The 25,736-nt window shown below is 35.5% G+C and overlaps 4 protein-coding genes across 6 annotated transcripts in view; 3 read left to right on the top strand and 1 right to left on the bottom strand.

Moving 5' to 3' along the window:
- The window catches only part of LOC128675151 (rho-related GTP-binding protein RhoN-like), a 101,520-nt gene that overhangs the window by 29,024 nt on the left and 46,760 nt on the right, over nt 1-25,736 (bottom strand). The window lies entirely within an intron of this gene.
- LOC128675149 (uncharacterized) lies at nt 6,426-9,366 on the top strand. Its single transcript, XM_053754334.2, has 2 exons — nt 6,426-6,811; nt 6,906-9,366. Exon 2 carries the CDS (start codon nt 6,906-6,908, stop codon nt 7,800-7,802), a length of 897 nt encoding a protein of 298 aa, XP_053610309.1. The 5' UTR covers nt 6,426-6,811; the 3' UTR covers nt 7,803-9,366.
- Nucleotides 10,876-12,136, top strand: LOC128675148 (mitochondrial import receptor subunit TOM40 homolog). Its single transcript, XM_053754331.1, has one exon. It carries the CDS (start codon nt 10,988-10,990, stop codon nt 11,957-11,959), a length of 972 nt encoding a protein of 323 aa, XP_053610306.1. The 5' UTR covers nt 10,876-10,987; the 3' UTR covers nt 11,960-12,136.
- On the top strand, nt 18,469-21,396 carry LOC128675150 (uncharacterized). The gene is made up of 2 exons (XM_053754335.2): nt 18,469-18,840; nt 18,935-21,396. The coding sequence occupies exon 2, from the start codon at nt 18,935-18,937 to the stop codon at nt 19,829-19,831; it is 897 nt and encodes a 298-aa protein (XP_053610310.1). The 5' UTR covers nt 18,469-18,840; the 3' UTR covers nt 19,832-21,396.

The raw sequence follows: 25,736 nt of genomic DNA, 5'->3' as shown, positions 1-25,736 counted from the left end.
GAACATGCGAACATGAGAGAGGGAAAAAAATCCTTGAATATGTAGTGATATAAAAATTATATTACTGGGTATTTTTTGGTTTTGTGCATTTTTGGTTATTTTACATTTTTTTAATGTTCAGAAATCATGCCTTTGATGACTTTCCCCTAAAACGAAATAAAAAATAAAAAAACGCAAGAAAGGAAGACTTGAAAGAATAGCGTCGTAAATCAATAGGTACTCCAGCCTATAGGTGATTCGAATATAATTTTACGATTGAGGATTAGAGCAATCGCGAACCACGATCCGGGAGAAATCGATGCCAGAGAAGCTTGACAAATGCCGGAGGCCTTTATATTCTGCCATATCGTAAAAAATACTCACACAATCACAGAAAATATCGAAATCAAATAGGCTTCGACGGTATGGCATAAATGTAAAGTGTGATAAATATATGTGCATTACGAGAAGGGAGGAGAGTGACATTGTAAATAGGGTGGATATGAAATTAAGTGGAAAAAGAAGTAGAGGAAGTGCGTTCAGCAGGATATGGCAACGAGGAATGTAGATCGGTTAACATGAGACAGGGAGAAATGGAGGAGACTGACACGCTGTACCGACCACACATAAAGTGGGATAAGAGTAGACGGATGATAATCATACAAATACAATTTTATAATAGTGTTGTGTGTTGCCAGTGTGCAGATTTTCTCACGACGTCTTTTTTCTCCTGAAGCAAGGAAGTTTTCCGAAGTTCAGGATACAATGGTTTATTTTATTTTTCATGAAATATGTTTCAATTCTAGTAAGGTAAAGATTATGATGATGAAGCTCCGCTGTAGAAAGAACGTGGCATAAATTGATATTTTAATTTTTATGAAAATTAGCACGAAATTGAATTGTAAATTTTGTGAGAACATTAAGATTTGAATTACCTCGGACGTTTTCCGAAGATGAAGACGTTTTCTAGGTAGACGAGGAAGCCGACATTGGCAGGAATAAGAGAGAAAAGTATTGAAGATTTATAGTTTTCCCAGAGTACCAATATCCTATGATGAATGAGACGCATGAGTTCAATAAATTTAAATTGAGCCGAGTCTTGAATTAAAATGATATAACCGGGAGAATGAAATATTCGCTCGGGTTCTTCATCTAATTATCTATTTCACGGAATCAAATGTAAATATAAAAATACGAAGGTAATCAACTTAGGATTTAACTGACTTTTAACTAAATTAGCAGAAATTCTCATATACTTTTAAAAATTTAATCTTGTTGTTGCTAAAGTCGTCTACTGCGACTCATCTAACTACATTTTATAGAATAGCACAAATAATTTGCACCTTGTACTCTTTTTTAACATGTATTGTATAAATAAATTGTGCACATAAAATGATAAAAAGAAAGTGAAGTATAATGCAAAAATGTTTGCTTATTTGGTTCGCCTTCGTTCAGTTTAATAAAACATTTTATAGAATAACTATATTTAGTTATTCTATAAACTGTATAAAATTGTACTTGTATTTAATCACACACCATTTAACCTATAAATGGTCTGTGTGTTAAATTTATGATTTTATAAGTATATATATTGGATTATATTGGATATATATTGGATTATTATGAAATGAACTGTGATTCAATAAACCATGTTTCGTACAGTCAACATATCAAGTTACCCTGCGTAAACCTCTAGGGCGCGGTAATAGCGTTTGCAATGTATATAGGTAGGTTGATGTGCTGTTGACTATACTTTGCCGTAAATTCAAAATCAGATTCGCATGAACCGGAACGGAAAATTGGAAAATCTAAATTTGGTGAAAATGTTTTGATTTATTTCCAAGAATTTTAACAGAACACAAGTACGTTATATAAGCAAAATCTTTGGAAGTCTGTCTGTGTACGTGGCACCGTAGCTCATCAACGGGTGAACCGATTTGGATGGGTTTTTTTTTTGATAGATATTTTTTCTGCGGTGTTTCTTAGATACGTTTGATCAACGTTCAGATGTTCTAAAGTTGTAGCGAAATGAATAATGAAAGTCGGGGTTTTTTTAATTTGTCTAACAAATAAACTTGTCCTTTGACTTTTCTGATGTACTAGTCAAATATATATACACAATAGCTAAATTTTATTTATGCTAAATTAAGACTGTATCGTGTTTTTTTTTGCTTCTAACTAAAAATACAAAAAAGCGGGACAGAGCTGTACCGTGCGGGACAGTAAAATCTCGAGTTAGAAATCAGGACTTCTCGCTAAAATCGGGACGTCTATTTGACAATTAATGAATATGCAGTTCTACACATGGTGAGCCAATAGTGGATTTTACAGCTGTTATATAGCTGCTATATGGCATGATGCCTCTTCGTGTTTCCACTGTTTGTATTGCTCGTGTTTGCTTGTCGTTTGTTTGTATTCAGATAGCCGATAATGTGCTGGCTGACGGGCTGGCTGCTTGTTACGCGTCCAGTAATCGTTATTGAATTCAATAAATAAGTATATTTTGCTTGGGTGAGCCTCACTAAACTCTACTGCTTTTTGTGCATTGCTTGTAAAATCTATAGGTGTACCTACCTAGTATGTATTGTATTAAGTTTACGTTGCACACTTAACTAGCGTGTACAAGCGAGCCAGTTGTTCTCCGCCCGCCGTCGCGGTTACTCATAACCATAAATTTTGTGGAGAAAAGAAAGAATATTCACCATTCAATATAATTCAATGTTACTTATTGTCAATCAACATTGTCTGTAGCCTTCTGTGATTGTTTTCTTGTATGTGACTGTATTTGTTCTGGAGAAAAAATAATAGTGATTTGTGTACCAAACTTGTGGACTTTCCAAATTAATATTCCATACACTGATTTACCCACATACACAAATATTTTTCCTCCAAAAATATTTTTGTCATTTTGTTTTAACCGCCGAAACGCCACAATAGCTTAAACAAAAATTTTAACTGTGTTTTCTTAACACTACTTAAAATAAATATAAAATATTGGGCGAACTAGATAAAGTATATTTTTATTAATGTATATTTTTGGCTCACTGCAAGCCTTGGGCAACTGTTAGTGTAGTGAGTGACTTTATAAATAAATTAATAAATAAATAAAGGGTAGCTCGCTTCTTCTCTCCACCGTATTTCTCTAGTTTTCATGAAATTTGTTTTTGATTTTCATATTTTGTATTTGTGATGTTATATGATATATGATTGGACAACATATACCTAATAAGTATAGTAAATAAGAACACAGCCATATCCAATATGTGTCAGTTCGATACAAAGTTAATTGCATTTCCGAGTTGAATCGAGTCGAAATGTATTCACTGCAACGTGTACTATTGTTTGTGCAATTAAACTTCCGCGCTATCGATACTCGTTTATCATTCGATTCATTCATTAATCGGTTCGATTTTTGTCTGTATTGTGTTGAAATCTGACTTTCCCAATAGCTGTAGACATCAAACTTTTTGATATCGTTTTTGTTCAAATTACGCGTGAATTGGGAAGGTTCGCATAAAATAAGCATAAATAGTTTGAAAATTATATAGATCGCTGTTCAGATAGATACTTTTGTGGATTCTCTAGTTTTATGGACATAAAAGAGAGCTAAATTAAACGTCTTATTTTTCAGTTAAAAGACTTTAGTTACACATTCAATCTAAATATTAATTGCTGTTTCGCGAACCAAAGTAAATAATTATAGGATATATTGGAGTTACAGATTACAGAATTAGATAATGTGATGTAGCAAAAATGAAATAAAGTATCTATATTTACCACTACCTATCTATATGTGTTGTTCCGATTCAAGTACGTCTGTATGTTTATATGCGAAATGGTTTTTTTAATGTTCCTTACAAAATAACGAATAATACAATTTTTTTTAAGAACAAAAATCTGGGAAAATATTAATATTTTACGAGCAAAATTCTGTCGACAATAAACGGAAAATGTTTTAACCTCTAAACAAAATAACGACTCTCAAGGCATTTCAAACTGGCCATGTTTTTGTATTTCTAATTTTAGGGCTGAAACATTATTCCGAGTTTGAGTGTTAGCGATGGTAATTTACAAACTCTATTAAAATGATTCCGTTTAAATCCAGTTGCTTTAGGCAAAATGACATCTAAATCCACAACTACAATAAGTAAAGATTGGGCTGAGTTCACTTATAATTACTATCCTTATTTCGTCGGGATTTAAAATGATAGCTTTAATGTCATTTTACTTGAATTATAAACTGCTTAGATCATTTTAATAATTAAATGTGTCCTTATCGTAAAAGATCTCGGGCACAATAATTCATAATTATGAAGCATTATGCTGGCCAGATGATGCCTTATTTGTGAAGCAAAGTTAATTTGTTGTTTGACGAAAGTCTTGTTTAATTAGACGAAATTTATCGCTTCGTTATTGCATTCCGTTTACGTCAAAGTTATTAATTGAAATTTAAAAGATTTCAAATTAATCGTTTTACTTTTACAGATTTCACATAAATTATCAACGCCTTTAGCGTTGTTTCATGAAAGAAATGCTTTGTTAAGTTACATATTAAGTAAGTAATCGGCAAATAATATTTGAGTACTTGCTGTTTATATCTGGACAAAAGCCTTTTCACATATCTGGACAAATGCAGCACAGTATTCCTAACTCCCCTAATCCATACTAATATTTGAATGAGAAAGTTTGTCTGTCTATCTGTCAGTCCGTTTGTCTGTTCCGCTTACATAGCGGTTCCGACATTTTTTTTTTCAAAAATCAACCCCCATATGACTTTAATTGGGGGGTGAAATTTTGTATGAAAATCATGTCCGGTGCAGAGTAATTTACGCGGGCGAACCTAAGGGCAAAAGCTAGTAATATATATATTTTTATGTATTTTTTTTTTAAGTTTTATATATATATAATATATTAATACATACACAATAAGGTTATTTATACTTATTTATTTTATTTATATTTAGTTATTTGTTATACATATTATATTAATCGATAAGTACTTAAATTTTGATTTGTATAACGCAGTGATTAGTGTAACTTCCAAATGTATGCTATGAAAGAGTAGGATTCTCTGACACAAGCATATTTTTTGCTTAATAGAGAGTCCTTACAATATGTATCTTTGTACACTTTCAGTTAATGAAATAAACGAATTTTTATTTATATAAATAAACAAATTGCAAATAATTTTTATTATTGCCACTAACCGTTTATTTATATAACATATAATACACTTTAATGTTGCAAACGACAAATGGATAATTCGTTTACGAAAAATACTTTTTTTATGCCGTCCCTACCCGAGCTAGGGCACCGAACTTGTCTAGATTCAATTTGCAGACTACCCTCGTCTGAGAAAAACTTAAACGATACTAATGCAGACAGATTGAGACCCCCTTGGACGCCATCCATCTTGCCTGGCACATGAGACAGCAAAACAAAGGATTTTATTTGTCACTAACGTTTTTCTTAATCCGAGTATAAATGCAATGGTTTGTCAGCATATTTGTTACTCTGCCAGGAAAAAGTAAATAATTTAGATAACAAACAGATAAATAATCAATTTCAAACCTTTTAACCCTTCGACCCCGGAGATAATAATAACAATAGGATTGCGTCAAATTGATAAGTTTAGATTATTTATATATTAGATTTTTTACTGTACATGATTTGCAAGTTCCAAGCTCAGTCTCATAAAGACCCCCCCCCATATACTCATAATTACTTTTCTTTAATATCAGCTATGTACAAACATAACTTAATATTTTATTATAATAGACTAGATGTTGCCCGGGACTTCGCTCCTGTGGGAATTTTGAGATATATAGCCTATAGCAATCTTGAATAATGTACCTTTCTAATGGTGAAAGAGTTTTTGAAATCGGTTTCGGAGATTACCCGACTTAAACATACAAACTCACAAACGCTTACCTCTTTATAAGAATAGTATAGATTAACAAATAAAGATAAAATGGGACACGTATTCCATCTATCCGAGTGGATGGCTTTTGAAAATCGTCAAGTTTGCGGAAGGGAACTTCACTCATCACAAGTTTCGCGATTGGCATTTTTATCTGGCCACTATTTTAGCTATTTTTTTATGGACATGTCTACTTTGGAATTTTTTACTATATATATATTTTTAGTCCATTTATTTACACTATAAATATTAAAATATAACAGAATCGACAAATAATTATATATGTTATATTACAAACTCATGTTATAATCATAATATTATTTGGACTGGAAAAATCAGTAAAAAAAAAATAATCTAATACAGTCTGTCACTATGCAATCGACCGTCTAATATGTGGTCTGTCTCGCAGAACCAAATTTCGATCTAGACATCTAGTGTCTGTGGTATATATCTAATACGGCCTTATACATTGATATGTAATACATAATATCAGCCGAGAATTCTTCCACCACATTAGCAAACCTATTAACACTTTACAGGACAGTACGGTTATAGCAGTGCTCTAAAAACTCTGTAGTTTGACAGTACTGGCATCGCAGTCGCTACAAAAGATATTATAAAGAGCGCTACGGTGATCACCGTGCTGGATTTATACTATCATTGTAACGAACATGATTTACTGTCTATCTACAAGTTATTCAAAGGTTTGTACTGTCAAATCTAAGAGCTATAATATATACATTACCTACATCGTATAGAAACACAAAAAGTAGTTGATATAGTAACACTACGGGTATAACCGTATAGTCCGCCTAGAGAATTCATAGAAACACCAAGTCAGTGTCGCGCTGCCTGGCACCGGTGTTGGTTGTGTCCACGTGGGTTTGCGCGCAAAAATTTGTGGCAGAAAACGTAAGTATTAAATTACTATTATTAATATAGTCTTTACTTTTATAGAAAAATATACTTTTTATAACGTTCCGCTCACGTTCACTTTTTGCCACAGATGAATAAAGACGAGGAGCGCATCAAAAAGTTATTGGAGGATGTGTCGACTCCAGAAAGTTCTGACGATGGCAGTTTTTCTGATACATCAGAAAAAACGGAAACAGACCCTTTTGAGGATAACGACGGGGAATATGGCACGGATGCAGACTATGTACCAAATAGTGATTCGGATGACTCAGAAGCCTTGGATGTAGATGAGGCTAAATCAGAGAAAGATCCTAAAGATTCTAAGGTTCAGCCCAGATATGTAAGGGCCAGTGATAATAATCGCATAGATACAGTACCATCTACTTCTAGATACAGAGCTACCTTATTTGTTCCACCCTCTCCTTCGATTTCTGACCAAAACAGTCCAATACTACCTTTACGCCCTACCGCGAGCACACACATATCCATAGAAAGTGCATCTGGAAGTCCTGTAATACCTCTTGGTAGTCCCATTACATTTCATAAACCTCAAGATATCGTCGAACCGTCAGGTACAATGAGTGTGAGAACGGAAAATAGTTTTTCTATGGGATGTCTAAGCCTATTAGAATCAGCATTTCCATCAACTTCAGCACAAAGTTCCAGAGCTGCGTCCCCTGTAATTCCTCTTCACGAAATATCGGGCCTTGCAAGTCCGGAAGATCCTGTAGATCAAAATTTGGAAGAACAGGAATCTGAAGGAAATCCTGATCTTCAGTTATCTCAAAATGTAGAAGCAGAGACACCCGAAGAAGAATGGACTTGTACTACTGAACTAATTCCAGAGTTTGGATTTGATAATAACACTCAAGGATTGAGAATAGATATTAATGAAAATGCTACCCCATTAGATATATTTAGACGGGTATTTTCTCAAGAATTACTCGAATATTTAGTAGCCAGGACAAATGCATATGGCGATTTTTAGTCTAATTCTAATAAACCCCATACCAGAAATAGCCGAAACCAAGCTTTTAGAGTTGTAACAGTAAATGAGATGGAGATGTTCTTGGCTTTGTGTGTGTTGCAAGGTCAAGTAAAAGGACCTAGTAGGAGATCATTGTTCTCATTCTCCGATCCCTTATATTTTCACCCATTTTTTACATACATAATGTCAGGACGTCGGTTCGAACAAATATTACGATGTCTTAGTTTGTCTGAAGCTAATGCTAAAGGAGAAAAGAAAGTTTCTGATTTCATGAAGGCCATATGTGAGAATTTTCGGCAAATCTACAGTCCCGGTGTGAATCTATCAATTGATGAATCGCTAATTTTGTTTAATTTTGTTTCGTGGCCGATTACATTTTCGACAATATATTAAGTCAAAAAATGCTCGTTACGGAATTAATTTTTACTACTTCTGATGGATATGTTTTAAATATATTAATGTACAAAGGTAAAAATGAAGAAATAGAATCAGACCCGGCAATCAAGAAGACAGAAAAAATTGTAATGGAATTGGTACAGCCATATCTCCTTGACTAGAGACAAGATATCGATAAAAAAAAACCACCTCTTTGTCCATCCTGCTTCGAGGAATGGCACAAGCACAAAACTGATTAAGTTTAAGTTATTATCTTAAAAATACTTAACTAGTAGACTGATAGAAGAGAAATAACTAATTATTATAAACTAGAATTAGCCTAAAGTTAAAATGACGGACTGTGATTAGGTTAACATTTTTTATACTAAAGCAATACATAGGAATAGTGATATTAGATTGATTTTTGATGCTATAAAGACTTTACTCATGTGTTGTGTACAATAATTGAAGACTGATTGATAAGTTAATTATTTTCGTAAACTTTTTGATTAGAGGGATATAGATGTTTTAGAAGAATTAGAAATTATAAAACTTTCATAGTATTGTCGACCAAAGTGCCTAGCTATGAAACGCGATGTTGAAGAATAATACTTATTTTATGTTTTTGAATTAGAATATTTGATGTTTTTGTTTGAATTTGTATTTTTTGAGTGCGTAGGCATTCGTTTTCTATCAATAAAATTGATTTATTTTTGTTCAATGGAGTTTTTTTAATATCTTTACGGTACTGTAGAACCCGTACTGACTATCACGACGTCTTGAGTTTGCTATTCTTCATAACAGTACGGCGTTGCCCGATGTACGGTGAGCGCCGCACTGACTATCTTGGCGGTTTCACTCTGTTATTCTTCATGACAGTACGGGGTAGCCCGATGTACGGTAAATCCCGTACTGACTGCCTAAACAACTTAATTATATTAGTCGTTATGACAGTACGGCGTTGCCCGATGTACGGTAAAGCCCGTACTGACTGTCTTGACGGCTTAACTTTGCTATTTATAAAAACAGTCCGGTTGTATCCGTACAGCGGTTATACCCGTAGCTACTGACGTACATTAGTATTTTAGTATTTATTTTAACAAGTACTGCTATATACGTAGTGATTTTTTGTATGGAAAACCGGAGTGTCATCCTATGTAATTTGAGATCAGTTTTCTGTCCTGTAAAGTGTTAATACGTTATTTATTACAATTTGTTAAAAGGGGGTTTCCCTTGCGATTTGAATCGACGTTCAGGCTTTCAGGTGCATGATAATCTAAGTAAAGCACAATCAGCTAATTGGTGGTTTGCAGAGCGTTTCATCATTGCAATCCGTCAATTTTCTTGAGGAAGGAATCATTTCCAAAATCAATCTCATTCATAAAATTGACATTACTCCAGTACAGAATAATTAATGTAAAGTAATATAGTAAAACTCATTCTTGTCTTTGTTAAAATTTGAAAAATTGCAATGACAGCGCGTCCGAAGCGGTCGAAACGCTCTGCGAACCACCCTAATAATACAGAGTGTGATTTCCATATATTGACCACCTTATATTGATTGAAGCGGTGGTGGTGTGATGGTTAAGACGCCTATGGATCGAAAGGCCTCAGGTTCGTATGCTACTCGCGCCATATGCGTTTGTATACCATTCTGACTCATATTTAGTAGTTTTCATAGACCACCACTTGCTTCCGGTGAAGGAAAACATCGTGAGGAAACCTGCACACTGGTTGACATTTAGTTTTCTAATGTGTGTGCGACTATATGCCACCAGATGGCGGTAAGTAGTCGTAAAAGTTATGACAGATGCCTTTAGGCGACTTGAATAAAATTTGACATCAGTGTTAGCAACAGCACACTCGGTATGATGATGACCACCTCTGTGGCATTGTGATGATCACGCCTCTCCACCGCCTTTTAGACTTGCATTTTTCTCCGGTTAAAGTTAACGTTAAACGGATCGGAGCAACTGACCCTTATGGTGGGTCAATTTTGACATTTTAATTTAACGTGCGCAGAACAATGCAAACTTGACATTTTGACGGTGCAACTCACCCTTGTGGTTGTACATCCAAATTTAAGGGTAATTTAACCCTAAATTTAAATGAAAACTTAGCAATGTAGGTGATACCCAAAGGAACACAAATTCGATCAAGTTAATGTTGCGTATGACATTAGAGTTTAAACGCAATTAAAGATCTAAACAAAGCCAAGAATATTTTCTGTGTCAGTCGTATGGGGATGTTTGTTAAAGTCATTTAATTGAATTTTGTTCAGTTACCCTAATTAAATTTCGGCTTTATGTTCTCATACGAGTTATTAGAATGTTTAATTACTTTGCCGACTTTTACTTTAGGCTTCGCTACCGTGGAAATTTTGGCAAAATTAAAATCAGATGTATTCCGTAAAAACAATTCAGAGTCACAAATACTTCATAGTTTTTCATAACTTTTTTTATTAATTTAAAAATCTAATTTAACAATAAAACAACAAAATGAAACATTACTTATAAAATAATAGGTACGCAACCACTACAGATTTTGAAATAATATAATTATCATAACATTAAAAGTATAGTAATTAAAAATATTAACTAAACGAACGCAACTTTAGTCATTGATAGACGTTATTCAAAATAGATCAACCTCCGCGGAGCCGATTGGATGGATTTAAAATATACAGACTGTTTGCAGTGTGAGACTGGCAGGCCGGCCACGACACTCGGTGCCAATTTAAAAATATATACAGACAGGTCAATGACGTCCAACCTGTTACTCAACAAATAAATTAACATCTTTTATCAGCAATGGATTTAAACGAAACTAATATCAAGGAGGAAGTCAGTAACTTCATGTCCAGCTTCCAAAAGCTGCTACCGAAGAAGAAGCAAATAATAACCCTTGATGCCCCGAAACAGAACAAAATGATACGACTCAATGACATGCACGCAGAAGCAAAAAGTGTCTTCCCATTGTGCTTCACCGGTGCCAAAGTTGTCATCATGAGAGAAGTTATGAACAGGGTGAAATTAGTACAACAGTATAATTATGGACGGACTAAAGAAACTTACAAGGCTTTTACACACTTGTTATACAAAGAAATGGAGCCGAAAGCTATTGACGAGGGTTTATTAGTAGATTCCGCGGGATCGGCCACGGCGACGTACACTGAAGACCTTGATGGAGGATACACAATGCAATTAACGTCAAAGATCCGCGATTTGATTTCGTCTGAAACGGAGATTGTGTTCGACAGGGAGAACCAAAAGTCAGTGGCGTCTGTGTCGTGTTCAATGAAGGATGTCGACCCGAATACGTTAAGGCTGGTGACGCAGTGGGTGTACAAAGTAATTCCTGAATTTTGTTTCGGCTCCGAGGTCAGTTTTAGACCAATGTTGTATCCTCCACTGCCCGACGTCTCAGTGACTGCGAGGTACGATCGTCAGACTTTTACATTATCTGGAACGATTAGCAAAGCTGGATTTCAGGCGTGCCTTTTTAAGCAATTCACGCCGGATTTGCGAATAGCAACGATTGTCAACGAAGACGCGCGGGAAGCAAGGACGACTATTGGTCTGGGTATGCATAAAAAGTACTCGAACGGTTCAGAATTGAAAGTGTTTGTTGACTCGCAGAGATCTGGTGGATTCACATTTCAGAAAGATGTTCTTTTTTACGAGCCACATAATGAAATACGTGTTCTACGCTTGATTGGGAGCACGTTAATAGATAAACAGAGGAGAGTTAGATTTGGCTTCGGCTTCGAATTAGACTTCTGACGTACACAGGTTATCATCATAATAAATTGGTTGTTTACTCGCGTGAGGGAAGCGTATGTGCTTTTTGTAGAATTATTTGTTTGTATATAAGTATACATAGGTTTTAGTTATTGTTTTATCTTGTTAATCTGTTCTGCCGACGTGTTTATGATTAAATTACTTCTCCTATTTTCAGTATATATTTTTTAAAATTTTGTGTGCTTTAGACATCTCGATATTTAATAAAATATTCACATAAGTCAACCAAAACAAAACTAATATGAACACTAATGATGTTTTGATTATAATATGTAGCGTGTATTAAGTGGCGTGTGGTTCCGCCCTAGATCAGAACCACTCTATATTCTCCCCTAGATGTTGTACTAGGCCACTAAGGGACACGCAGCCTAGGCAGTTGATAGCCATCAATAGCATTCCCAAGGAGGGTTGACGCCAGGAAAGCGGCCGGTTGTATAATCACAGCCGAATCTTTAAATTTTCAGTTTTTTTACGCTAACCCCGGGCTTCGCGGCTTCACAACCCCGAACGCAACGGGAACAGAGTGAGAGATTATTTTAATTATTATGTTACTAGCTGCGGCCCAGGGGTTTCGCTCCTGTGCGAATTTCATGATAAAGTATGGTTTACACCAGGTTGTATTTTACCCGTGTATCAAATTTCATAACAATCCGTCCGTAGTTTTTGTGTTTATCGCGTACACACAGACAGACGGGACTTTTGTAATATGTAAGGAAATGCTCATGATTATTGCCATAAAGCGTATTTCATGGATCCACTTTTTGTCTAGTGGTTTTGTCATCTGGATTACGATCTAATCTAGATTCTGTCTGTCTGAAGTAAATGTAGATGAATACTGGGTTTGCGATCAATTCTATTCACACTAAATGTGTGCTAAAATGCATTCAAAATATACAAACTATAGTTCATAGTAAGAGCTTCGAATTGTAGCTATATTTATTATAAGCATGTGATTTCGATCACGTGCCAATCTAGGTATCCAATCATATCATATTAATATTACAAATGCGAAAGTTTGTGAGGATGGGATGTATGTGTGTATCTATGTTTGTTACTCTTATACACAAAATCTACTGGACCGACTGTTATCAAATTTAGTACACGGGTAGAAAAAAACTTGAAATATGAGGTACTTGGGTGAATTTTCGAGCATTTTGCCCGCCGTCATTAGCCTTCTTCAAATTTCAACAAAGACAAGAAACTTTTTGCTACTCTAATTTATAAATAATATTCTGTGTAGGGGGTAGTGTATAATTTAAATAACATTTGATTTTTAAGATTTTTAGAATGGTTCTTTATTTTGAAGGAGGATAATGACGGCGTTCAAAACGCTCGAAAATTCACCCATTTTGACCCCGGAATTCCCATGGGAGCGAAGCCCCAGGTCGAAGATAGTAAATCAGTTTCTTCTAAATCAGTTTTTGTCATTCATCAAAGAACATTGTAACAATTAAAAATTGTTAATAAATGGAGGAACATATTTTAAATTTAATTCTAAGCACAACAAACTGTTTTGAATGTGTTTAAATTTGAAACACTCATAACATCGTAACTTACACTACATAGTATAAAACAAAGTCGCTTCCGCTGACCCAATGTATGCTTAGATCTTTTAAACTACGCAACGGATTTTGTTGCGGCTTTTTTAAATAGATATTATGCTTCCTTAGTTAGGTTTAGATGTACAATTTATTATAGTTTAACCCGAGCGAAGCCGGGGCGGGCCGCTAGTAAGGAATAATAAACAGCTTGATTTAAATATAGCACCGAAAGATGGCAAACTTGAAGTTAATATATAAGTCTGTGATGGCAAAGCAACAGAATTTATGCTAACATAATGAGAATTCGTCTAGCCATTACTTGAGTCTAGACACAATGTAGATATAATATTGTAAACTGAATTAATTTGTCAATGTCATTCGGGTTAATAATGTAAAGAATGTAATTCGAGATATAAACATATTACATTCTGAAATAGATGTGTGATATGGCGTGTATAGCTAAATTGAATCAAAATTCATATCCTCTTGTTGATGTCATTGTGAGGTGAGACTAAGGACTATACACATTCTTGACAGACAGACACATATTCTTGACAGCTGATGGTCAACAATTATATTCCCATAGAATTGACGTCATACAGGCGGATGTTAGTAAAATCGCAACCGAATCTTCGAAATTTGATTTGATTTGATTTTTTATTTTATTTTTGATCACAATAGCTAGCACAGCTAATACATTTGGCTCTCGATGTTTGTAGAGTTTTCTGTAATCTGTTCTTAAAATTTACTAGATAGGTATCCTTGCATATCATAAAACAAAGCCGTCTGCAGCATCTTTCTGTCTGTTCGTGATAAACTCAAAAACTACTGCACCGATTTTCGTGTGGTTTTCACCAATAGATAGTTGTGATTCCTGAGGAAGGTTTAGGTGTGTAATTTATTATGTTTTTACCCGAGCGAAGCCGGAACGGGCCGCTAGTGCAAATATAATTGAAAACATCCTCATACGACAAAAATATATTTTCTTTATATTTCCACCAATACTATAGTAAGTATATTTCGTGTCCAAAACAACAATATTACAGTTCAACTTTCCCAATTTCGACAACAGTAAAACACCTCTTTCACAAAAAAAAAAAAACTTTTGAAAACAATTTTTACTTTCCTCCACTAGGGAGATAACATTCCGGTTACTTCCTGAAAAACTTGTATCGTGAAATAGATTTATATAAGGCTAGACAGTGCACCTTCACAAAATATCCTATGCCTATTATTATAAATGTGATAGTATGCTTCTTTGTTAACTGTGCACGCTTTAGCTATTTAAGCAAGCTTGAAATTTTATTGAAATATATTTTAGCACGAAGTAAAACATACGGTACCTTTCATCCCGGAAAAGTGAATGATCTCTTGGGAAATGCGCGCTGGCAAAGCCGCGGGCAAACGCTAGTTACTTTAAAAATAGTAGTCTCACATTTTCCTTTTTGTCTACGATGTGGAATGAAATGCCCAATGTCTCGGTTAACACTTCTATAATAGTTTAACAATTGATCACAGAGATATTGTCATTTTAATGTTTTTGACTAATATCGAAAGGGCACTATAATTAAGATAGTAAGGTGGGGGTGATCTCATTTTCTACAAATTATGAAGCAAATTCGGTCGCGCGTCTCTTCGAGTATTATGCTCAAGATTTTCACACTAACAACTTATTGTTCAAATTCAAATTCAAATTCAAAATTCTTTATTCAATTTAGGATGATATACATCACTTATTGACGTCAAAAATTACTTAAACTAAGTCTACTGCCGGCGTCCAAAGCGCAGGTGAAGAAGAAGCGGCGCAACAAGCTTCACCGCAGCCTTTTCTCCAAGGACGTCAATTAACAAATATAGGTCTTATTGTGAAAATTGAGCGCATCTTTGTGTATTTAGTTGCACGACATCGGCGAGTGGTGTCTATCATTTTATAAGTCTGTACATTGTCACTAAGTCCAACTTTCGCTGAAATATAATCCTAATTTTTTAGATGTCCACTGAACGAGTCTCTCGCTTTCATTTGTTATCTGTGATTGCTTCTGTTGATTGAATATTGTGTTTGGGAAGACGAAACGCACGAATTTATTTTTGCAATTTTCATTTACTTTCACAAAAAAAAAAATCAGTTCCAAATCCGAATAATAGAAAAAAACTATGTAACTGACTCCACGAGTTCAAATGATCTGTTCCGTCAGTCTGTCACAACCAATTTGAACCGAATCTACTGGACCAAATCACGTGAAATTTGGTAAGATGGTGTAACCATATTCATTGCTTGTAGATTACAGGAAAACCCCTAATAATTCTATAACATTACTTACGTAAACCTCTTCACACGAGTTCAACTCGCACCGTTTTTTTTTTTTGCTTCAATATGTTTTATTTTTCCCCCTATAAGTACTATCTAAGATACCAATAATCCATTATTAATTGCAGCTCAAAACATCGGCCAACAGCCCACAACATCTCATAAATAACTCCAGAAGTGATGGATTAAGACAAGCGTTCACTAAGCTCTTCTCAGCAGCGTATGAAAGACTTAAGCCGGCGTAAGTGCTCCATATTGGATACTAGGAGGCCGATTTCTGGATTTCATACTAGCGTTGCCGACCGGTAACTGATTATCGATTAGTGTTAGACAGGTATTTGCTAGCTACGGCCCGGGGCTTCGCTCGCGTGGCAATTTCGAGATAAAAAGTACCCTATGTGTTATTCCAGGTTATATTCTATCCGTGTGCCAAGTTTCATAACAATTGGTCCGGTAGATTTTGATCACCGACTTTAAAATAACCTCACAGATTTGACATTAGTACACGACTAGGAATTAGTCAATGACGGCCGCACGTTTGACAAGTCGTCGACTTTGAGTAAGAAAAGCACACAAACATAAGAGTATTGAAAAAGCACATCAAAATTACGAAAATATCACTTATCACCTGTAGATAAATATAAATAAATATCAAACAAATCACACAGATTGAGCTAGCCCCGTAAGCAAGTTCGTGACTTGTGTTATGGGATACTAACTCAACGATACTATATTTTATAATAAATACATATATAGATAAACATCCAAGACCCGGGCCAATCAGAAAAAGATCATTTTCCACCATGACCCGACCGGGGATCGAACACGGGACCTCTCGGTTCAGAGGCAAGCACTTTACCACTGCGCCACCGAGGTCGTCAGTAGTCAGTCGAGGTAACTTTTGGACACACTCCGTACTAATGTTGTTCCATGCTATCTTGGAGTCTTTATTAATCTAAGCTTGATACATGTTTGGCAGACATAAGATATAAAAAAATCGTGTAACAATAACTCAGTGCTAGAATGGAATAAAAGCCTATCAGGCAGATTTAATTCTGCAAAGAGATGTAAATTTTGACCCGAATAATTGAAGCTGAATTTTTGTAGTGAATATTCTTCTGAAAATTTCATTCATCATTTTATTAAGACATGAAGAGGATTTTTCTCAATCTATCTCCCTTTTATATAATAACTGATTCGTTCTTACTTCCATACTAATATTATTAATGCGAAAGTCTGTCTGTCTTTTTGTTTAATCCGCTTTTACGGCTAAACCGCTGAACCAATTTTGATGAAAGTCGGTGTGCATATAGTTAAAGACCCGCCATTCGAACACAGGCTACATTTTTTTTCAATAATCAACCCCGAAATTACTATAATGGGTGGTGAAAGTTTATATAAAAATTATGCCGCTTCCGCTTACGCGTAGAAATTCACGTGGGGAAAAGCTAGTAATTATATTATATACTGATAAATATGTATGTAAACCATGGACACATTTGTCAATTGCTAACAGTGATGTCAGATTTTATTCAAGTCGCCCAAAGGCAACTGACGTTACTTTTACGACTACCTACCGACATCTAAATAATTATTATAATAAACAATTATTCTAATTCAATTTCTAGTGGCAAGTAAACGCATACTTAAACTGTCAACCAGTGTGCAGGTTTCCTCAATATGTTTCTCCTTAACCGGAAGCTTGAAAACTAAAACAACATGAGTTAGGTTCAAACGTGTGCCACGAGTAGGATTCGAACCTAGAGTGTGCAGGTTTCCTCACGATGTTTCTCCTTAACCGGAAGCTTGAAAACTAAAACAACATGAGTTTGGTTCAAACGTGTGCCACGAGTAGGATTCGAACCTAGAGTGTGCAGGTTTCCTCACGATGTTTCTCCTTAACCGGAAGCTTGAAAACTAAAACAACATGAGTTTGGTTCAAACGTGTGCCACGAGTAGGATTCGAACCTAGTACCTACCAGTCTAACCACTAGACCAGCACTGCAAACTTCACAATCACGATAGATCTAGCACTCGAATCTCAAAGCCACTTGAGAGAGTGCAGTCATGTAACTAGATCACATCTCAGCAACAATATTGCTTTCGACAAAGACTATGTCGTTGAGGTCCACAGTAAAACTTTATGCTCAGATATATTGCAGTTGTCATAATGTAATATTATATAATATGTACATAAGTAGACGACGATATAAAACTAATATATAACGTTGGAAATTATCTAAGAAAATTTAGGATTAAGTTTTTTTGTTAAAAATTTATTATCATACTAATATTATAAAGAGAAAAGATTTGTAAGTATTTTTGTTTCTTTGTTTGTAATGAATTAACTCAAATACTACTTGATCGATATTGATGAAATTTGTCACAGAGATAGAAGAAACGTTCAGAAGTAATATAGGCTACTTTTTATCATAGTTTTACCCGAGCGTAGCCGGGGCGGACCGATAGTATTATTATAAATATTTGTATTTTTGTTTTTGTAGTAATTAATTAATTTAAAAAAACTACTGGGACGATTTTGATGATATTTGGTTATGGTTTTACAAGAGCGGAACCGGGACTAGTCTTGAAATGAAACGCCAGCGGCACGCTGGATAAAACCAACGTTAACACTTTACAGGACAGTACGGTTATAGCAGTGCTCTAAAAACTCTGTAGTTTGACAGTACTGGCATCGCAGTCGCTACAAAAGATATTATAAAGAGCGCTACGGTGATCACCGTGCTGGATTTATACTATCATTGTAACGAACATGATTTACTGTCTATCTACAAGTTATTCAAAGGTTTGTACTGTCAAATCTAAGAGCTATAATATATACATTACCTACATCGTATAGAAACACAAAAAGTAGTTGATATAGTAACACTACGGGTATAACCGTATAGTCCGCCTAGAGAATTCATAGAAACACCAAGTCAGTGTCGCGCTGCCTGGCACCGGTGTTGGTTGTGTCCACGTGGGTTTGCGCGCAAAAATTTGTGGCAGAAAACGTAAGTATTAAATTACTATTATTAATATAGTCTTTACTTTTATAGAAAAATATACTTTTTATAACGTTCCGCTCACGTTCACTTTTTGCCACAGATGAATAAAGACGAGGAGCGCATCAAAAAGTTATTGGAGGATGTGTCGACTCCAGAAAGTTCTGACGATGGCAGTTTTTCTGATACATCAGAAAAAACGGAAACAGACCCTTTTGAGGATAACGACGGGGAATATGGCACGGATGCAGACTATGTACCAAATAGTGATTCGGATGACTCAGAAGCCTTGGATGTAGATGAGGCTAAATCAGAGAAAGATCCTAAAGATTCTAAGGTTCAGCCCAGATATGTAAGGGCCAGTGATAATAATCGCATAGATACAGTACCATCTACTTCTAGATACAGAGCTACCTTATTTGTTCCACCCTCTCCTTCGATTTCTGACCAAAACAGTCCAATACTACCTTTACGCCCTACCGCGAGCACACACATATCCATAGAAAGTGCATCTGGAAGTCCTGTAATACCTCTTGGTAGTCCCATTACATTTCATAAACCTCAAGATATCGTCGAACCGTCAGGTACAATGAGTGTGAGAACGGAAAATAGTTTTTCTATGGGATGTCTAAGCCTATTAGAATCAGCATTTCCATCAACTTCAGCACAAAGTTCCAGAGCTGCGTCCCCTGTAATTCCTCTTCACGAAATATCGGGCCTTGCAAGTCCGGAAGATCCTGTAGATCAAAATTTGGAAGAACAGGAATCTGAAGGAAATCCTGATCTTCAGTTATCTCAAAATGTAGAAGCAGAGACACCCGAAGAAGAATGGACTTGTACTACTGAACTAATTCCAGAGTTTGGATTTGATAATAACACTCAAGGATTGAGAATAGATATTAATGAAAATGCTACCCCATTAGATATATTTAGACGGGTATTTTCTCAAGAATTACTCGAATATTTAGTAGCCAGGACAAATGCATATGGCGATTTTTAGTCTAATTCTAATAAACCCCATACCAGAAATAGCCGAAACCAAGCTTTTAGAGTTGTAACAGTAAATGAGATGGAGATGTTCTTGGCTTTGTGTGTGTTGCAAGGTCAAGTAAAAGGACCTAGTAGGAGATCATTGTTCTCATTCTCCGATCCCTTATATTTTCACCCATTTTTTACATACATAATGTCAGGACGTCGGTTCGAACAAATATTACGATGTCTTAGTTTGTCTGAAGCTAATGCTAAAGGAGAAAAGAAAGTTTCTGATTTCATGAAGGCCATATGTGAGAATTTTCGGCAAATCTACAGTCCCGGTGTGAATCTATCAATTGATGAATCGCTAATTTTGTTTAATTTTGTTTCGTGGCCGATTACATTTTCGACAATATATTAAGTCAAAAAATGCTCGTTACGGAATTAATTTTTACTACTTCTGATGGATATGTTTTAAATATATTAATGTACAAAGGTAAAAATGAAGAAATAGAATCAGACCCGGCAATCAAGAAGACAGAAAAAATTGTAATGGAATTGGTACAGCCATATCTCCTTGACTAGAGACAAGATATCGATAAAAAAAAACCACCTCTTTGTCCATCCTGCTTCGAGGAATGGCACAAGCACAAAACTGATTAAGTTTAAGTTATTATCTTAAAAATACTTAACTAGTAGACTGATAGAAGAGAAATAACTAATTATTATAAACTAGAATTAGCCTAAAGTTAAAATGACGGACTGTGATTAGGTTAACATTTTTTATACTAAAGCAATACATAGGAATAGTGATATTAGATTGATTTTTGATGCTATAAAGACTTTACTCATGTGTTGTGTACAATAATTGAAGACTGATTGATAAGTTAATTATTTTCGTAAACTTTTTGATTAGAGGGATATAGATGTTTTAGAAGAATTAGAAATTATAAAACTTTCATAGTATTGTCGACCAAAGTGCCTAGCTATGAAACGCGATGTTGAAGAATAATACTTATTTTATGTTTTTGAATTAGAATATTTGATGTTTTTGTTTGAATTTGTATTTTTTGAGTGCGTAGGCATTCGTTTTCTATCAATAAAATTGATTTATTTTTGTTCAATGGAGTTTTTTTAATATCTTTACGGTACTGTAGAACCCGTACTGACTATCACGACGTCTTGAGTTTGCTATTCTTCATAACAGTACGGCGTTGCCCGATGTACGGTGAGCGCCGCACTGACTATCTTGGCGGTTTCACTCTGTTATTCTTCATGACAGTACGGGGTAGCCCGATGTACGGTAAATCCCGTACTGACTGCCTAAACAACTTAATTATATTAGTCGTTATGACAGTACGGCGTTGCCCGATGTACGGTAAAGCCCGTACTGACTGTCTTGACGGCTTAACTTTGCTATTTATAAAAACAGTCCGGTTGTATCCGTACAGCGGTTATACCCGTAGCTACTGACGTACATTAGTATTTTAGTATTTATTTTAACAAGTACTGCTATATACGTAGTGATTTTTTGTATGGAAAACCGGAGTGTCATCCTATGTAATTTGAGATCAGTTTTCTGTCCTGTAAAGTGTTAAATTTGACGGTTCAACTAGCCCTTTCTAAATCAATGGTGCAACTCACCCTAAGTATGAATTATTAACCATGGCAACAACATGTCATTCGTCAGAACTACAGTGTACACGACCTCAGTGGCGCAGTGGTAAGGTTCTTGCCACTGAACCGAGAGGTCCCGGGTTCGATCTCCGGTCGGGCCATGATGGAAAATGATCTTTTTCTGATTGGCCCGGGTCTTGGATGTTTATCTATATATGTATTTGTTATAAAATATAGTATCGTTGAGATATATAGTATAGTATCCCATAACACAAGTCTCGAACTTACTTTGGGGCTAGCTCAATCTGTGTGATTGGTCCTAATATATTTATTTTTATTTTATTTACACGTGGGAAGAATTTCTTTTGAGTTATCCTCTGAAAATAATATCATAAACTGTGTATGACATAACATAGAATTCGCATCGGTGGTATGCTGCACTTTAGGCATGGAGCCAAAACTACGACTTTATACAGTCAGCTACATGACAAGTTACACTCCAATGACCTTTATGTTGTGGACATAACGGGGGATTTCCAGTTTGGACAGTTTGGTTTTGTTGTTGACTGTAGATCTTGTAAAAATTGACAAAAACAACCTGTGACGAAAACACGGAATTGAAAATTTTAATGGAACATATTTCACACTGTATCGTTTTGGGTTTTGATATTTTTGTTTTGTGTGAATTTTGGAATAAAATATGGCCTCATCATCATCATATCGAGTGTGTTATTGCTGACACCGGTGTCAGATTTTATTTAAGACATGACTTTTACGACTTTACTGCCACCTAGTGGCAGGGTAGTCGCATACAACTAAACTGTCCACCAGTGTGCAGGTTTCCTCACGATGTTTTCCCTCTCAGAAAGCAGTTGGTGGTCTATGAAAACTACTAATTATGAGTCAGATTGGTATACTAACTCATATGGCACGAATAGGATACGAACCTGAGACATTTCGATTTTCAATCCACAGGTGGGCGTCTTAACCATTACAACATCACCGCCACAAGTTTCTAGTGTTGGTTTCCTAGATTAGGACCATAGACCATCCTGTGCCGCTATATCACCTCTGGCTTTTTGTAGTTTCGCTGTGGAATAGGACCAGTCGAAGTCCTCCCATGGATGTTGTAAGACGCGACTATGGGATATATAACCTTGGTAGTTGATAGACAAAAATAGCACTCCTGTGGAGGGTTGACGTTAGAAATGAGGCTGGTTGTAAAATTATAGCCGAATCATCAAAATTTGAATGGTTTATTTTTTACGCTGATCTGGGCTTCGCGGTGTCACAGCCCCGACTACAATCGAATACGCGTAATGGGAGAGAAAGAGAAACACTGTCTTTCCACTCTGACGACCAACGGAAACACCGTCTGTATTTTTTGTTAAAAAAATAAAATTCAAAAAGAATTACTGGTACAATCTCATAAAGATACAGAAATAAATCACGAATGAATTGAGCGAATTCTTTTTGTGACGTTTACATCAAAATGGAAACCTTTGTGTTTAAAAACGACACGTTTCTGGAACATCGCTTTTGTCAAGTTGCTATTTAGTACTAGCTTTTGTCCGCGGATTCGCCCGCGTTAATTTCCCACAGGAACAGTTATTTTTCCAGGATGAAAGGTACCCTATGTCCTTCTCCATACTCCAAACTACATGTATGCAAAATTTCAAGAAGATCGGTGCAGTAGATAGAGCGCGACGAGGTAATAAACAAACAAACAAACAAATAAACTTGCTTTCGCATTTATAATAATATAGTTAGGAAGTTACAATTTTCTATCATTGTGTCTGTAACTAAGACGGAACACTAAGAAGGAATTTCCTGAAATTCCCACGCGAAACGGAATTTTACTCACATACGAAGTTGTGGGCAAAAGCATAAATAAAAATAAACTTTTATAAAATCTCATTCATTTTTTCAAAGATTAAAAAAAACTTTAATAAAACATAGCTCATATCAGTTAAACGTTCGGAACAACATCTCTAATACGTCCAAACGCGTGGGCACGCGTCCAAATTATCCAGACATAATAAATGAATCCTTAAATAGAATTTACGCCTGATCCAGGACTTCCTTTACCATCTGGACTCCAGGATGTAACCATCTGGTCTCCCCGTACCTAAAACAAAATATTAAAATTTAATAACTGAATAAAAAAAACGGTTGAGTGCTTGAAAACTTTTTATTATATTCTATTTATCTTAAAATTTAGAAGCGGTGCGTATTACATTTTTCTATTCCCCACTCGTCTGCCTCAGCCTCACGTATCGTCACACAACTTATGCTAGAGAAATTACTACAAAGCGTCACCACTTATTTGGTTCCTAGAAATGATTATACTTAATATGCTGGAAAAACACAACTTAATAGGCAATGGGGTAAAAATAGCAACTAGTGAATATTAAGTAAGACAATTAAAAATACATTACCTACGTAGCAAGCACTGGCAAGCTACAGTGAAAAAGACGAGACAAAGCCACTTAATGACCCAAGTTGGAATATATTGTCCTCGTTACGGGTTTTCTTCAAACTGTTTTGCAAAATATGTAGTGTACAGAACGGCCTCTACCGTAGATAAACTTAAATTAATTGCAAATCAACTCCTATTACCACTACACAGAGGGTTTTTACTGATTTTATCTGATATTTTCTATCATTATAACGTTTTGGAATATTGGATTTGACGCTCTGTAAGATTTTTTTCTATTATAAGATTCGGCTGTATTTTTGCGACCGTCAGCCAACTCTCTTTGGCTGCTATCAGTTGTCAAGTATTTTAATCCCTTAGGTACCTCGTGCGAAGTGAGGATAAGGAGTGGTCCTCTCGACCGGATACACGTTCGCTCTTGACCTGTTTGACTGACCGTGCGTGTGTGTGTAATGAATGCGCAAGACTTTTGCAATTAGGCTTCTGTTTTATGGTTACAATTACCCTGGGATTTCTTTGAAGCTGACAAGCTTAATGTTGTCTTCGTCCACGTTTTACTTCATACAACTAATACGTCAGAAATCCTTACATCTTTAAATATTATAAAAAATAAACAAAGTCCTTAATCACGTCTGTTTGTTCGCGATGAACTCAAAAACTACCGCACGGATTTTCATGTGCTTTTCACTAATAATAATAGATAGTATGATTCCCGAGGAAAGTTTAGATGAATAATTTATTGTTTTCACCCGAGCGAAACCGAGACGGGACGTTAGTTATAGACATTTGCATGAATATTCATTATTTTTTTTTTGGCCAAAATAACGTTCACAGAACCTTTATGTAGCATAATTTTGTTACAGTGGTTTAAAACAAGTACTCAGTGTTGATAAACATATTAAAAATGAAGTATAAACTAGGGGGAAACATAACACGTAGCACGTTCTTTCACCCGCACCACGGACCAATTTAACCTTAAACTTAAATTGTCTGTGATCCGTAAGTACATTCTGTCCGTTTTTACACGATGCGTACACGATATGGGAAAAGAGATAGCATATGTGGACGTTAGTAATGTGAATGGTAGGCCTTCACAGGTTCTTCTTTTACCCTTTCAACACTTTGTGGTGCGTTAGTGTGGCCATTAATTGAATAGGTTGGCAAATGAATGAGAATGGCGAGATAAACTGGGTGACTTGTTGGTTATGGCTCAAAATTAATGAAACTACTTGATCTTAATTCTTATTTTAATCACCTCATCATAGTGATTTTAATTTTATTGCGGTGATGGTGTAATGGTTAAGACGTCCGCCAGGTTCGAATCCTATTCGTGCCACATAAGTTTGTATACCAATCTGACATTATAGTAGTTTTCATCGACCATCGCCTGCTTCCAGTGAAGGAAAACATCGTGAGGAAACCTGCACCTGATAAATACATAATAAACTATACATCACTCTCTCAATACATACTCAGGAATCACATTAACTATTGGTGTATATCACATGAAGTATCCGTGCAGTAGTATTTGTGTTTATCGCGAACGGACAGACAGACGCGTCAGGGGGACTTCTTTTTATAATAGTAAGGATTTATAATAGAAAAGAAATTATTGCAAATGTGCAGTCATGCGCGTGATCAAAAGAATTTTAAAAAAATCACTGGTTTGGACAAGATTGTATTAAATGGCTTGTAAAAAAAAGAAAGACTCGGGTAAAGGCATTCATTAGGTTGATTGTCCACTGATTTCGTTTCGTCGTCCGTCATCTGAGATAAAATCTGACCGCAAAAGCAGGCTATACACAAAAATGTCGTATCCGTTTCTTCTCGGTTATCGGAAAGAAAGAAAGACACACACAAAACACGAGAGCCAATACAA

This window comes from Plodia interpunctella, chromosome 14, assembly GCF_027563975.2.
Source record: "Plodia interpunctella isolate USDA-ARS_2022_Savannah chromosome 14, ilPloInte3.2, whole genome shotgun sequence".
In the NCBI taxonomy this organism is placed as follows: Eukaryota; Metazoa; Arthropoda; class Insecta; order Lepidoptera; family Pyralidae; genus Plodia; species Plodia interpunctella.
Note: the sequence above shows the minus strand (reverse complement) of the source record. Positions and strands in the feature narration are given on the sequence as shown.

Excerpts from the sequence above, each read along its gene's own strand:
- LOC128675149 (XM_053754334.2), top strand. The coding sequence starts at position 6,906 with ATGAATAAAGACGAGGAGCGCATCAAAAAGTTATTGGAGGATGTGTCG.
- LOC128675148 (XM_053754331.1), top strand. The coding sequence starts at position 10,988 with ATGGATTTAAACGAAACTAATATCAAGGAGGAAGTCAGTAACTTCATG.
- LOC128675150 (XM_053754335.2), top strand. The coding sequence starts at position 18,935 with ATGAATAAAGACGAGGAGCGCATCAAAAAGTTATTGGAGGATGTGTCG.